The 15,103-nt window shown below is 50.2% G+C and overlaps 6 protein-coding genes across 6 annotated transcripts; 3 read left to right on the top strand and 3 right to left on the bottom strand.

The window, feature by feature from the left end:
- Positions 1-159: 159 nt before the first annotated feature.
- Positions 160-1,661, top strand: N7533_006830 (uncharacterized protein; the record flags this gene model as incomplete). Its single annotated transcript, XM_057103480.1, has 4 exons — positions 160-227; positions 283-398; positions 447-1,028; positions 1,093-1,661. 4 exons carry the CDS (start codon positions 160-162, stop codon positions 1,659-1,661), a joined length of 1,335 nt encoding a protein of 444 aa, XP_056958437.1.
- Positions 1,662-3,359: 1,698 nt separating this feature from the next.
- N7533_006829 (allantoinase alX) lies at positions 3,360-4,936 on the top strand (the record flags this gene model as incomplete). The annotated part of the gene is made up of 2 exons (XM_057103479.1): positions 3,360-3,857; positions 3,917-4,936. The coding sequence occupies 2 exons, from the start codon at positions 3,360-3,362 to the stop codon at positions 4,934-4,936; spliced, it is 1,518 nt and encodes a 505-aa protein (XP_056958436.1).
- Positions 4,937-5,277: 341 nt separating this feature from the next.
- On the bottom strand, positions 5,278-6,218 carry N7533_006828 (TMEM199/VMA12 family protein; the record flags this gene model as incomplete). The annotated part of the gene is made up of 2 exons (XM_057103478.1): positions 5,278-5,892; positions 5,955-6,218. The coding sequence occupies 2 exons, from the start codon at positions 6,216-6,218 to the stop codon at positions 5,278-5,280; spliced, it is 879 nt and encodes a 292-aa protein (XP_056958435.1).
- A 164-nt stretch (positions 6,219-6,382) lies between these two features.
- On the top strand, positions 6,383-7,282 carry N7533_006827 (tubulin-binding prefolding complex subunit PAC10; the record flags this gene model as incomplete). The annotated part of the gene is made up of 4 exons (XM_057103477.1): positions 6,383-6,405; positions 6,546-6,786; positions 6,879-7,112; positions 7,187-7,282. The coding sequence occupies 4 exons, from the start codon at positions 6,383-6,385 to the stop codon at positions 7,280-7,282; spliced, it is 594 nt and encodes a 197-aa protein (XP_056958434.1).
- A 369-nt stretch (positions 7,283-7,651) lies between these two features.
- On the bottom strand, positions 7,652-9,314 carry N7533_006826 (tannase and feruloyl esterase; the record flags this gene model as incomplete). The annotated part of the gene is made up of 2 exons (XM_057103476.1): positions 7,652-8,517; positions 8,573-9,314. 2 exons carry the CDS (start codon positions 9,312-9,314, stop codon positions 7,652-7,654), a joined length of 1,608 nt encoding a protein of 535 aa, XP_056958433.1.
- An 851-nt stretch (positions 9,315-10,165) lies between these two features.
- atg26 (uncharacterized protein) lies at positions 10,166-14,295 on the bottom strand (the record flags this gene model as incomplete). Its single annotated transcript, XM_057103475.1, has 3 exons — positions 10,166-10,381; positions 10,440-12,962; positions 13,018-14,295. The coding sequence occupies 3 exons, from the start codon at positions 14,293-14,295 to the stop codon at positions 10,166-10,168; spliced, it is 4,017 nt and encodes a 1,338-aa protein (XP_056958432.1).
- Between the last annotated feature and the right edge of the window lie 808 nt (positions 14,296-15,103).

The raw sequence follows: 15,103 nt of genomic DNA, 5'->3' as shown, positions 1-15,103 counted from the left end.
TCTTCTTCTTCTTCTTCTTCTTCTTCTTCTTCTTCTTCTTCTTCTTCTTCTTCTCCTTCTCCTTCTTCTTCTCTCTCCCTCCTCTCTTCCACTCTCGCAAATATTCCCGTGTGGCCCTTCTCAACCATATCCTCAATCATCACACTCACATTCAACACAATGTTTGTCTACCGAAACAAGGATCTCCCCAAGGATCCTTACTATCCTTCAGATCTAAAGAAGTTGGGGTAAGAAAATACCCCATATTGCCACAGTCTCTCTTACAGATTGTTCATAATTCAGGTATTTCGTCACTGAAAACGACCAAATCCGTAAAATCAGCGACCCAGATGCACCTTTCCAATACAGGATTAACCGAAACGAACGCTTCAACGTCAAGAACCGTGAGGCAATGAATGGTACGTCTGGGAGAATCTGCGTGTGTTTCCGGCTAATTTAGTCTACAGATTGTATCCGCGAGTTGATCAATACACGTCTACATGATGCTGGACTTGAAGATTTGCGTTTGCCACTCCGTGAAAAGGCCGATGGACAGATCGTTCAAAGTCGCCCCGACGAAGCACATGTGCCCATCATGGTGTCTGGAAATCTCCGCAAGGCCTCTCGCATCATCGTCGTGTTTGGAGAGCCGGTACAAGACTTCGGGGTCTGGGCTTACCGACTTATCGGCGGTGACAAAATCAACAAGGGCTCCGCCGTTGACTTTGCGAGAGCCGTACTGGGAGCAGATGACAATAAAACAGGCAATGCACTCGTTCTGGCAAATACTGGCCAGTTACTGTGGAATAGCCTCTACTCTCGTGCCGTGACAAACGTCACCTGGGCTTCTCTTCCTCGTCCTGCCGCAAACTGGGGCCCACCAGCCATGAGTTGGCGCACGAAAATTCCCGGTAACAACGATTGGAGAGAACACATTCACCACGTCTTCAGCAAGGTCCTTTGGCCGTGCACCCGTGAGGGCACTCGCATTGATATCATCGGCATGTCCGAGGGAGGCTTAGGCGCAATTGAATACCTTGAGACCAACTGTAAGTGAGATATCCACTGGTAAACGAATCAGTTTCAACTCTGTTCGTGCTGAATATGATCTAGGGGAAACCTGGCGTCCCTTCATCTCCGGGATTTGCCTGGGTGATCCTCTCCAGAGTACCAACGTCGATATTGACATGAGCACTCTGGCCGATCCGAAATCATTCACAGCCTTCATGTCTGCTCGATGCCGGGGATACGTGATGTCGGACGAAGAAGTGGGCACTCGTCATTCAGGCTATCGCTCGCATGGATGCAATTGCTACTCTTCGGGAGAGTCTTGCTACACCGAATGCATTCTTCCAAGTGCATGGCGTGACATGCTCCACTGGCTCGATATGCTTCACGAGGACCCTACTTATGAGGAACAAATCATGATCATCGGACGGGACCTGGATGAGACGACCCAGAAAGACTTGGACAAATTGAATGTGGCGAGTGACGAGGATGAAGACTCTAAGACCACTCAGGAGGGCAGCCAAGGGGATGGATGCGAGGATAAGAAGGAGGATGACAAAGTTGTCCAACAGAACACTGGAGGGACTACAGAGGCACATGCGAAGAGCGAAATCTCTCTGGAGAAGATCACTGAGCAGTGTGAGGACGAAAGCAGCGAGGAAAAGGCTATCTAGTGGTCGATTCCCTCGGCAGCAGAACGGCCATGTTGATTCACCATGGTACCATTTTCACAAACCAAAAAAGCGACGAGGATTGAAGAATGGAGTTTTCGAACCGGGACTACATAGGTGGACTGGTAGTGGCAGTTATCTGATGATACCCGGGGTATCGGGAGGATGGAAGTAGCAAGCATTTCCTTATTTTCTCAGACTATCTATGTAGTCATGTTATCAATTTTCACTATGTGTCAAAGCCGGGCTGAGCATATTGCCAAGACCTGCGGTAGAAACCAAGATGAAAGAACAAAAGGCCAAATGGTTAGCAAATGGTTAGTTTAAACAAGGGTATGTCGGCACGTCGCATTAAGCATCTTGTCAGTGGATGCTGATCGACTCCGCACGACCAACAATTGGAGCGGGCGATGGCGCAATCAAGCACTCTCGCGCACAGTGTGAGTGTCCCCTGTATATTGTATGTGCATTTTTGGCAGACATGTCATAAGCAAAGTTGAGGTCAACCCTTGACGATCACACCCCGCAAGAGAATCACTTGAAACTTCCACATCCATATCTACCCCTCATCATCTCCCTCTTTCACCACCATGATGATGGAGATTCTTCATATGAAAAGATATTAAACCTTCAAGTGCGCTGTTTTACTCGATGAAAACTACCCAGTCAATGGGTGGGCGGAGACCGCCGAAGGGAGAGGATCAGGCGGGGAGGGGAAGAGAGGAGTCATTCACGGGCAGATTCCTCGGAGATCAAGCAGAATTTTCCCCTTGTGGTTTCAATCGAGTAAAAGGAATGTCAAGTCGGGGTAAAGCGGACAGTTTTGATCGAGTAACACGCTGATAAAAGAGAAGTCGGCATTGAACGGCCCAGTCAGAGCACGCGGTCTGCCGGGAAAGCTCCATCGGAGCTGCCCGATGCATTTCCTCTCTCCCCACCTTGAGACACCCACCACCCACGTTTATCCTAGGGTAGGGGGGGCAGAGAGACTTGTCGATAACCGATCTGGCTCCTCCATGTCCACTTGGTTCATCCAACCAGCGACATCCCTGAAGACTTTTTCCCTTTCAGTACCACGGTTCGGATCCGCAAGCCCAGGAGGCGACATACAGTACGGACCTAGGGTAGGAGATCACCGCGGATATGTAGAATATGGGATGCCATGTTCTAGGAACATACTTCGTGCAGATTTCCCCTCAGATGTGGTACCTGCGCTCAGGCTTCCCTTAATCGGGCAAAGGCGAAGATATTCGATGGATCATGGGACTGCAGTACTGCCCGGACTGGCTGGCCATGGCCATATCTTATGGGATCGAGTAATCAAAACCTCGATGGCAACTCGCAATTCGGCACAGACATGCTTTCAAAGGTGGGCCGCACTTCCCCGTTCCCAAATTTTCAATCTCAAATGGATTCGGAATTGGGCCCCTCTCTGTTATTTATATCCCCCTCCCCCGGATCCTTGCTTATCTTTGTCCCTCTTTTCCCCTCCAGATAAGCCTCTCTTTTCTTATTTTGCTGTTATCTGTATCCAATCCCACTTGAACTCAGGCTCTCCCTGAATTCATCTTGTCTTGATTTTATATACCTACCTTTGTCTATTCCCTCCTTTCTCTCTTGGCCGCCGCTACCGAGTCAAACATTGGAATATTCTACTGGCCTGCAACCAAACAAGAGCAAGCCCCCCCCAGACAAGCTACTATGGCGACAGCTAACATCCCCTCCATTGCCGTGGTGGCCTCTTCGCGTGCCGTCATCTCCGGCCGTCTCACCTCGGCCACTGTTGTCATCTCTCGCACCACTGGCAAGATCACTGCCGTCTTCGATTCCGTGATCCCGGCTTCGGAGTTCCCCGCCGATACACCTTACACCGACTACTCACCCAACGTCCTCCTCCCCGGTTTGGTTGATGCTCACGTCCACCTGAACGAGCCTGGCCGTACGGAATGGGAGGGCTTCTACACCGGCACCCAGGCCGCTGCCTTTGGCGGTGTTACCACCGTGATTGACATGCCTCTGAATGCTATCCCCCCCACCACTACCGTGGCCGGTCTGAAGGAGAAGCTCGATGCTGCCTCGGGCAAGTGCTGGGTTGATGTGGGCTTCTACGGTGGTATCATCCCCGGAAATGCTCACGAGCTCAAGGGTCTTGTCCAAGAGGGTGTCCGTGGTTTCAAGGGTTTCTTGATTGATAGTGGAGTAAGTGATCATCTTATCCCTATGACTTTCCTGGCTTATACTAATTTGCTCCACTGCAGGTTGATGAGTTCCCCGCTGTTGGCCAAAAGGATATCCAGAAGGCTATGGCTGAACTTGCAGATGAGCCCACGACCTTGATGTTCCACGCTGAGATGGTGCCCCCCGTCACCAAGTCCGTTGGTGACGAGGCCCAGTCATCCGAGCCCCCAGCTGCCCCGACTGGTCCCCTCGAGGCCTATTCGACCTTCCTGGACTCGCGGCCCTCTGAGTTTGAGACCTGCGCCATAGAGAGCATCATGTCCATAGCCCATCTTGCCCCCAATCTCCAGTTGCACATTGTTCACCTGTCCGCCATGGAGGCCATTCCTATCCTTCGTGAAGCTCGTGCCCGCGGCGTGAAGGTCACTGCCGAGACCTGCTTCCACTATCTGTCCCTGGCCTCTGAGCAAATCCGTGATGGTGATACCCGCCACAAATGCTGCCCTCCTATTCGCTCTCAGCTGAACCAGGATGGCCTGTGGGAAGAACTGGAGCAACACGCCGGGGATGGCGTGATCAAAACTGTCGTCTCTGACCACTCTCCTTGCACACCGAACCTGAAGCAACTTCCTTCCCACATTCCCGGCTACTTCGACACCGGCAAGGAGGAAACCGGCGACTTCTTCTCCGCCTGGGGCGGCATCTCCTCCGTCGGCCTCGGCTTGCCTATTCTCTGGACCGAGCTCAGCCGCCGCAAGGGCTTGACCCCCTCCACCGAGGACGAGAACACCAAGAAGGCCCTACAAGATGTCGTCCGCCTCTGCTGTGCCAATACTGCCGCTCAAGTCGGCCTGGAGGCCCGCAAAGGTGACCTGCGTGTCGGCTTCGATGCCGATATCTGTGTCTTCGACGACTCTGCTGAGTGGGTCGTCGAGCCCAGCACCATGCTCTTCCGCAACAAGTGCTCTCCTTACCAGGGTCGCACACTGCGCGGTATGGTTCGCGAGACTTGGCTCCGCGGTGAGCGGATCTTCAGCCGCGAGAACAACTTCGGTGACAAGGGCCCGGCCGGCAAGCTCCTCCTCGAGAAACGAGTTTGATCTCCCTTCCATTTTCATTTATTTTCTCCTGCATCTCCTTTGTCTCTAAATCTGGGCGAAGTTGACCTTTGGCAGATCGCCAGCATCACCACCTTTTGAAGTTTCCTTTCATCTCATTCTCGCATCTCGTTTTCGGTCAGTGACCCTTGTGACGAGCACTAATGACTGAACAGCATTCATACCCGTTAGAGTTAAGACAGCGCGTTGTAGCTTAGCCATAGATTACCAAAAAAGCATTCTATTTTCAATACAAATCCACTTCTTCTTAATGTTCTCAAATTGTGGGGTATATCCGAAAGTATGTAGTACACTATGTAGAAATAATTAACTCGTACACAAATCTAGCTCTCTCCTCGAGCATCATTCCCATTCTCCTTCTCCCATTTCTCACGAACTCTCCTCCGTACACCTCCATTGACGCCCTTGCCCCATATCTTCTCTTTTTCATCAACATTGACAGCAGCATCCTCAACTGTCTCCGCATCCCCGTCAACCTCTTTAACAAAGACCTTCCGCTCTTTGAATTTCCGCTCTTTAACCTTAGCCCTCTCAATCTTCCCAATATAAAACACATACAAGAAGGATTCCGCAACAGCAACCGCCAACGCCGCAAAAAGCGACAAAAGCACCCGCACCGCATCCGACGTCCCAGCCGGTTGATACTCATCATCAACACGCGGCCCAGTCCACCTGGCAAACATCGTGGCTAGAATCTGCGGCATCGTGAACTTCGTCAGAGCCCAGTAAACACTGAAGCCTGTGATAATGACTGAAAGAAATATATTCAAAACGAGGGATGGGGTGAGAGGGTCTTCGGAGAAGACAGGCGCATTGTCGGCGGAGTAAGGGTCTGCGTGGTCTGGGCCTGGGGTGTAGGTTGGGTTTAGGAGGCGTTGGTATTCGGCTTGTTCAGCAGCGGCGAGAAGACGTGCTTTGGAGGCGAGATATTCCGCGCTCTGGGAGTATGTCAGTGATACTGCGTTGCAGGTGTAGCTTTTGAGCGATCTGTAGAACGTACCGGCTCTGGTTTCTTTGGCGGAGGCGGAACGTAGACTTTTGTGCCGCGGAGGAGATAGCTGAGAATTGTTGGGTTTTGGCTATTGCTGTGGGACGTAATATATTCGGCGTCTTGTTTGAGGTGCTTGGATAGACGGAGGAGCTGCTCATGTGCAATCGGCCCGTGGAGCTCCAGCGTGGCAGGGAGCTCGAGTTTTTCCCGGCGCGAAGCCGGGATTGCCTCAAGGGCAGTGAGAATATGATCCGTTGCTTTGAGAAGGACCATAATAGGTGAATCTCGTTGGGCGAGGCAAAAGGTGGAGGCGGTGCGCCGTGGAAGTTGTCGGTACTGGGCGAAGTTGGATCGGCGGAGAAGAGAGCGGAAGCCCGAAACTCGCGCTTGGAACGAGCTCTCCCCACTTCACTTCTTAACAACCACCTCACACAGCAATGGCGGACTCCAAGTCGAAAGCGTGAGTGCACTCATCCCCATAATCAATTACGCCCGATCGATTTGATATGCTGCCGATGCCATAATTCCTCATCTCGGGCATTGCCCGCCAATGACCGCTGCTCTTTCAAGATGCCTCGACTAACCCCTCCATGTCGCCAGGCCGGCAACAACACAAACCAACCCGCGCGGAATCCCCGTAGCGCCCTTCATCGACAATGTCAGTGACTACGTTTCCTCTCGCGACGAGGTCGAGCCGACCCTCCGCTCGTTTCAGGAGATGATCTCCAAGTATCAATTTATGGAGGTCAACACCCAGCGCCGCGGAACTGGACTGCGCGAGAAGATCCCCGATATCAAGAAGACATTGGAGATGGTGCGATTCTTGAAATTGCGCAAGGAGGTGTGTAATCCCCGTCCGGAAGAAAGAGGAAGAAGAATAATGATAATGGAAATTGAGGGCACGATCTCTGACTTTTTTTTTCCTTCTCGCAGTCCAACCCCAATGCCGACCTCGAGACCAACTTCGAACTCAATGATACCCTCTACTCTCGCGCCTCTATTTCCCCGACTGATATGGAAGAAGTCTATCTTTGGCTTGGTGCGAATGTCATGCTCGCGTACCCGCTGGACGAGGCCGAGACCATGCTTTCTGAGAAATTGACTGCTGCCGAGGCGAGCTTGGCTAACTGCGAGGAGGACCTGGAGTTCTTGCGCGAGCAGATTACGGTATGTTGCGGCCATGGGGCAGAGACTTATTTATCCTCTTCTGGGGTACTTTCTTGCTGACTTGTGTCTTATAGACTCTCGAAGTGGCTACTGCTCGTGTTTATAACTGGGACGTTGTGCAACGGCGGAAAGATAAGGCCGATGGCAAGGGTGATGGTCAAAGGGCTTAAATTATTCCATGAGAGATCTTTGTGCGCCAGAATACAAAATACTCTATTCACAGTACTTACAGATTTGTGATTTTTTGCCCGTAGAAACCTTTCCATCTGGGCAGATGCCAGTCCTGTTTTCTGGAGATATCTTTCTATTTCTCAAAATAAATTATTATAAAAAGATGCTACCATCCTTCGGTTTGATTTATAATACGGCATCTACGGAAAATACAGTAGGATGGCTGCATTTTCAGCGTATTCTCAGATTGGCGGGAACTGGGAAGGAAGTACATTTGAGTGTAGCTTTCCAAGATCAAATATTGAACAAAAAAATACGTTATTTCTTCCATCTGCCTGTTATCGATTCGACTGAATAGTCTTATATCATCAAACACACGAGAATGAAGATGCCTCATTGGGATCGTTTCCAGTGTAGGTGAAGACTTTGGGATATAAACAGAGGTTCCCCGTTCGCGTAAAAGAGGTATTCGAGCTTCCAACTGCCGCAGCAGTGGCCATCAATGTCTCGGGCACTGTACCATTTTCGACCCAGCCTCTCAATACATCAAAGGTGGTGGCACTAGGGTCAAAGCCCGTACCACTATGGCAATGCTCAACGCCAGGCGCCAAGAAGAAGCGATAGTAATCTGCAACGTTGGGATCACCGCTCATAACACGGTTGTAGTAGTCAACAGTGCCGTTTGGCATAATAAGTTGGTCTTGCATGCCGTGCCAGGTAATCATCTTAGTTCCGGCCCGCTTCAACTTCGTCAAGTCCGGATTTTCCGTACCGATTATCGAGGCATATTGGTCTATCGATTGGTGAAAGAGAGAGGTGTAATCCTGAAGTGTAAGCGTATCTGTGTCGAAATCGGCGTTTCGTTTTAGAAATACTTTCACCCAGTCATCTGCGATGCTAAAGGGCACCAGTGTGCAGTCGTCCACCGAAGTACATGATGAGGAGAGAATGCTCGAAAGATTTGTATCTTGGTGGAACCCGAACCATTCGAACTTGCCCTCCGTTGATCGTGGACCATCCCAGATAGCTTGAACCAGGTCTGCCATATTTTTCGTGATAATGACCTTGCCATTTGGCTCGATACAGTCCACAGTCTGGCCAATAATTGAAGAAGCTCGGAAGTGGCATTGACCTGGCAAGGCGATAATATTATCCTTGACGCCATCGAGAAGATCGCAGGCCTGTATCGCGGCATCTCTAAAGGCCGAAAACACGCAAGAAGGAGGCTGGACGTCTGTGTGTACTATATGAGTATCCATTACTATGATTATCACCCGAGGGATAATTACCAAGGATATTCGCCATGAAGGCACCCCAAAATTCAGCCGTGATGAATTTATCCCAATTGATTGCTGGCGCAGCCCCAACTATACCATCGAAAAGCTCAGGATAATTCTGGGCCATCATATGACCTTGGCGGCCACCTGTAGAGCAGCCATTCCAATACGAATATCGAGGTTCAGATTTGTAGTATAACTTGATAGCCATCTTCCCCAGAAGGGCAGCTTCATGCAAAGCTCTGCTGGCGAAGTCTTCAAGAGCAGGCCAATTCGTTTTCCCGGGAGCTTTCAGTCCCCATTGGGCTGTAGTGGTAGATGCATTGTGTCCTCCGTCTGTCGACGACGACACATAACCTAGTCCAACAGGCGTGAGAACCTTCTCTTGACCTCCTGCTACCCAACCTCCACCTCCGTCCATGAGAAATCGTGAGTTCCAATTTTCAGCATCGAGTGGAAGCCCAATATACGTGTTGACATTATCACCTGTTCCCGGGTGCGTATATGTCAATGTAACCAAGCAAATATCCACGGTGGGTGGCATTTGCCTGCGGCTACCGGTGCTATCGTCGGTACTCAGGTACCCGCTAATTGGAAGGCCGCTAGCGGCGGTGACATTGAGAGAGGCCACATGAATGCCATCCAAGGTTAGAGAGGAAAATGTATCTTTCGTGCAGAATAGTGAGGTTGAAGCCCGAGTCCCAACAAACAAATTGAGGGATAGCAGCGCAGATGTTATGTTGCCAAGCCCCATGCTGACAATTCGAGAGTTACTTAATCGAAGCTCTTTTGTAATGCAAGTGCTGTGATGTCGGTTGCACTTCGGGAACACTAGCTGCTTTATAAACCTGGCAGATCTACCCTTCCATAAAATTTAACAAACAAACTTGAAGCTTAAAAGTACAAACTACACACCTAATAGGAGGGGCCGGTGAAGATCAATTAGCTGTCGGTAAGAAATGGCGGTAGTTTATTCCCAAAGCTTCAAACTTAATCAGCCCAAACTGACGGCAACTGGGGCGAATTACCAGAAAATCGCCTTTTCCGCGTCCTTGCTCTTCGGAAATCTGGCGGGGCGAAAATGGCATATGCCTAAATGGTGTAACTTCAATCCGCACAAGCAGTTTCATCGCTGGATAATGCGGGGATAATGTGGGGTTATCGAGGAGTTATCACCGGCTGTTCTGCCAATCTGGAAAGTCGGTAGGGATTATCGGCATCTACGAGACCAAGTAGTCCGGGAGAGAGTCGGAAAGTGGTTAAATGGTGGGGCTTCGTGGAGTGGGCATGGTCTAAGAAGGATTTCAAATATTCACAATAATTATGTACTAGTACTTGTAGCAGTAGCGGGAAATGATCGATTGAGAGCAAATCTGCAGTAAAAAGAGATCTAGGGGATTATAGATAAAAGCAGGGTGTATTCAACCATGCCCAAAATGTCAACCCAAGAACACGCTGTGTAGGATACGCCATGAACTCCAGCAAAGGTATCATGCAGTCATAAGTCATGGAAGTTCTCGCCCATTAAATCATTAGAGTATGAGACCAGGTTTCCAAGGTGAAATAGATGAAACGCGGTGTTGGAAAAGGTGCCGGTGAAGGGCGTCATTTAAAAATGCCCGGGGTAAGTTTCTCAGCTTCAGATATGAAAGTCCACTCCTCAATATCGTCAACATCGTCATCGTCATGATGCGGTGCCGCCCTCGCTGAAGGGGTTGGAGAGAAAGGGGTAGATGAGGCGATAGAGCGTTGTTTCGCAAGGGTCTTGGCGTACTCCAGATCACGGTAAAGAGATTGGATTGCGGTAGCCACGCCGTCCTCCTATGTAGGAATCGATGTTAGCGTCGTATCTACTTCTCGGGCTAGCTCGTGGACTTACACTTCTAATCTGAATGCCCATATTCCGTGCTTTGACAATCATTCTTTCGCTGCGCGTTGCTTCCCAGAGTGCTCGTGAGAAGACACTAACGTTGAGTTTCTTCATACAGATACCAACGCCTAGGTCCTCGACTCGTCCTCCAAAGAAGAACTGGTCGCCAAAAAATGGTTTCACTATCGTAGGCACACCGGCTCGGAGACTGGCACCAGTGGTACCGGCCCCTCCATGGTGTGCAGCCGCATCAATTTGCGAGAAGAGCCAGTCATGTGGTGCAGACTGGATCTGGAAAATCTCAGGTGGCAAAGGAACCTCTGCCTTAACACTAGAGGGGTCTCCAAGACGATCGGACCATCCTTTGGAAAGGATACATCGAACATCCGCCCTCTGGACCGATTGAATGACCGTTTTTGTCAGTGCAGCCGGATCCGAGACCACGATAGACCCAAATCCGATGTAGACGATCTTTTTGCCATCCGCACGAGCTCGAGCAATGAAATTTGCCAAATCAGCAGGGGGTGTCCAGTCAGAGCCTTCGTTCAAGAACCAATACCCAGTGATACGGATCCAATCCGGATAGTCGAGTGGCGGGGGCACCACAGAAGGCGAATAATTATACAGGAAAGGAACCTTGTTCGGTTGCATCTTGTCCAAATTGGTACCTTTGAGCCCCAATTCGTTGTTTCGCCATCTGTTAACCTGACCTGCAATCGCCTTCCAGAAAACGGTGTCAAACATGACATATGTGATGTAATTGTAGGCTCCTCCCATACGATTCTCCGGCACTGCAAAAGCATGTGGGTAGGCGCGAGTCCTTGTCCATGGCATAGTGAAGCCTCGGAAGTAGGGGATTCGAAGAGCCTCTGCAATGTGAATTCCGGCCATAGCGCTAGGCGACTCTATCAAAAGATCGCTACCTTGGCAACTCGCCCAAGATGATGATAAAAGGTCATCAATCCACCCTCTAAACTTGGCGGAGGCCTCCCGAAGGAAAGAGTAAGTAAACATGCCATTCTCAACGCAAATTCTCATCAGCTCAGCGGGATCTCCATCGACAGGACCAAAGTCAATGCCGTGTTTCCGAATCCAAGGCTCAAATTCAGCGTGTGTGGCGATCTTTGGCCTGTGGCCTTCAGCAAGAAGCCCCTTGCAAAGGGCAATATATGGCTGCACATCACCCCGAGATCCAATAGTAAGACAGGTGATTTTAAGTGAATCCGTAGGCTTGAAATTTATGATCGAAGCACGTGTATCGTCAAAGAACGGGTTCACTTCAGACGAATCTTCGCTTAGCGTTGGTCGGAAATCGTGTTCTTCGGGGCCATCAAGTCTAGCTTCTTGCAAAAGACGATGCTCATCTTTCGCAGCTTCGACCTCTCCGCGTTCTTCTTCTGCTAGCATGCCTGATTCCATGAGGAATTTGACCGATTCGAGATCCTGATGCAAGGTGACGGCACAATCATCTCTAGCGCCAGCGCTCTTAAATTCAAAAAACAGTTCCTCGTGACCGCGAATGATGACGACTAGTCCATGGTAGCCAAATCTGAATCCCTTTTCTTTCTCGACATTCTCAATGTCTCTGAGTGGGAGAATCATCTTCGTTCGAGTGCCAGGAATCAGACTCCGGAAGCATAGCTTCCTTTCGCTGAGGTATATTTTGCCGTAGAGCGGGAGCACGCGGTGCAAGTATGCATAGTATGTCGCCTGCAATCTCTCGGTCGCAGGAAGGCCAAAGTGCTGTCGGAAACGATCGCCATGGTTCAGGCCACTTTCATGGTCTTCGGGATCCGCAGTCTTGTCATCGGGCAGTAGTTCTTCTGTTTCGCCATAATGTCTTTGGCCACCAGCCCACATGCCGGAAACCTTTTCGATATAACCCATTGATTCTGTTGCCAGCAAACTGCTCATCTGCTTAGACCTGCTTTTCAAGTATTCTGCGAATCCAGCAGCTCGCTGAAGAGGATATGCGCCGGCTTTGACAAGATCATTAAGAGGTACATTCGTGTGGTATTGGGAATTCGTCATCTTCTGGATTTCGGAGCCCGACGCGAAAGGGATGTTTTCAGCATTTCTATCCGGGTAATTTGATCCGGCTAGGTGAGCGACATGGCTCAATCTAGCTGTTGCAGAGCGAGCTGTATCGTCCGACCGGCGTCGGCCGATATCCCCCACATCAGATGAGCGCCTCGGCAAAGAATGCATGGTTGGAGATTGAAAGACATCACTTCGATTGAGGATTTGGCTTGCAGATTCCGTTGTTTCCGTTAGCGATTGTACGACACGCGATGATTCAGTCTCTTGATCGGCAGAATGGGCGAATGAGTCTGCAGAGCCCTTCAAATTGTTGTCGACACTGACACTGCGTCTTCGTGGATTCCCCATGTCGAAAGTACCCGACACTTGTCGACCTTTACCATCGCTTTTGTTCGGGGATTCTTCCTGCCTATTGTTCACAGGAGACGAAGTCACCAGGCTTTTGAGGTAATTGAAAGCGTCTTGTCCTGAATTGAAAAAGGAAAAGAAATACTTCGAAGAAATTGTTAGCAGATGTAACGGAGCAAGATGAAACACGCAGACTTACTTCATCTATCGCGAATGTTTCCGCGCTATCAATCACCCGAATTTTGAAGGTCTCTGCAAATTCAACCATTGGGCTTTCCTCCAAGTCAATGACGTTCTCGATTGGGAATGAGATCTTGACGCTGTCCTCCCTGTTATGGGACCGAAAGATGACTTTTTGTAGCGCCTTTACCCACTCTTTGGCACTGGTAGCGCTATCTGCTCGGAAGTAATAAGTTCGTTGATCAGTGGAAACCTGGAAGTCCTTCGCATCAGTGTCATCAGTCTTTGACCCCACCAGAGAAGCTGATATTCCATATCGCAGATCCACATGGCCACTTGGGAAGTAAAGGTTCGAGGGGTCTGCATAATATGAGAAGACATCGCCCTTCAAGACGAACCAATAGCGATTGTACTTTGGGTTCTTTCGGCCACGCTTCGAAACATAACCAGACTTGCTAGGCTCGTTGGACTTCTTCGGGAGATATGCATAAAAACATATATGTCCTTCTGTGACATACATGTAGCCCGGAAGAAGCATGCTCTGCAGGAAGGAGCAAGCATACTCCACCAAGACCTTCTCCGGTCTCTCAAACCCGAACATTTCCATCAGTCGAGTAGAGAGCGCCGGTATAGACGAGTCCTCTCGGTCTTCACTTGGAGTTCCCGGTCTTGTTGACATCCTTTCTGCTGTAGTCCCGCTATCGAAACGGCTCTGTGCTTGTACCATGCGGGTGAGGATTGGAGCGGCTCGCGGCGTGGCACTGCGTGTGCGTCTTGGCTGAATCGTGAGGGTCGATGCACTGAGGTTAGACGGATCGTCTGTTCTTTCTTTCGACGCAAAACCCGGAACTTTCCGCAGAAGTTTGTTTTCAGAGGTTGTCCTTCGATGTTGCCGTCCTCGACTCCCATCTGGAGCCTTTGCTTCTGCACCTTTGTCCGGTTGGAGTTGGTCGGGGGAGCCTGTTGGGCTGACAGGCTTCAAATTTGTAAGTTCTTGTGGGGTCTCATCAGGTTCGCCATCGCTGTCGCTTAAATCATCAAATCGCCCACGAAAGTCGGATCGAGAGCCGACTGCTGCGATCATGCCAAATAACGACTGTTGCATATAGTGAGCGTTGCCATCCCGAGAGCCCATGGCTTGTGGCGGTGCAGTATAGTCAACCTGAGCATCATCGCCATCCTTGAAGCGCTCAGGCAAGCGATCGAAAGAATATCTATGTGTAGAGGTAGTAGGCCGCATGCTCGCGCTCAAGCGGTGATCGCCCCGCCGCTTGGCGTCGTCTATTGAGGGCTTCATCGAGAAGGTATAAGAGGTATAGGATGCAGATTTAGAAGACGTTGAATGATAGACAAAAGGGTGACAAGTTGCTAGGGTATAGGACGGGAACCCTGGGGGTGCAGCGGTCGGGACCGTAAAGGGAGGGGGGGTGGAGGTTGCAGGTGACAGCTCAGGCTGATAGAGGGAAGGATGAGTGCCCACGTCAGGCGGGTTCAGTGTCAAGTCTGGCCAAGAGGCGGGTCTTCAACGGGGTCATATCAACGTGGAAGCTTCTCTGCGGTCAGACTTCAAATGGCAAGCCCAACTCTGGGAACAGCTACCCTAGAGAATGGGATGGCGATGATAATGTATGGACGAAGCGGAGCTTCCCAGCGATAAGAGAAGCTCAACGGGATCGATAAGCTAATCAGAGGATCCGCTAAGAGGGTCAGGAATGCGCCATCGCCGTGCACAAAGATTAAAGACGGAAGAGATATGCACTTGCAAACGAAAGTGAGTCAGAGAGAGTGGTGCCAATCCAGGAGAAAAAGTGAGGCGGATCACATGTGAGGCTTTCAATACCGCGCCCATCGCAGCTGATGCCGTTGTCACCTGACAAGGCTTATGTCATTCACATTCTTTGATGGCGGCATCGACCATGGGATCATATGGTATTGATACACATCTTGTTTCTGCTGTTTATTGTGGGGTTGGCTTTGATGAAAAGACACCATATTGGGTTTCTTTGCTACTGGTTGACCCAGCAGTTCCAGTTCCAGCTCTACTAGTAGCGCTGGTGGGGAAGATCGACGGGGAATCCTATATCAAGGTGGATCTTCAACTATGT

This window comes from Penicillium manginii, assembly GCF_028828005.1.
Source record: "Penicillium manginii strain IBT 31320 chromosome Unknown utg000005l:1.0-5665137.0:1.0-5668048.0, whole genome shotgun sequence".
Classification (NCBI taxonomy): domain Eukaryota; kingdom Fungi; phylum Ascomycota; class Eurotiomycetes; order Eurotiales; family Aspergillaceae; genus Penicillium; species Penicillium manginii.
This window is presented reverse-complemented; position numbering and strand designations above follow the sequence as displayed.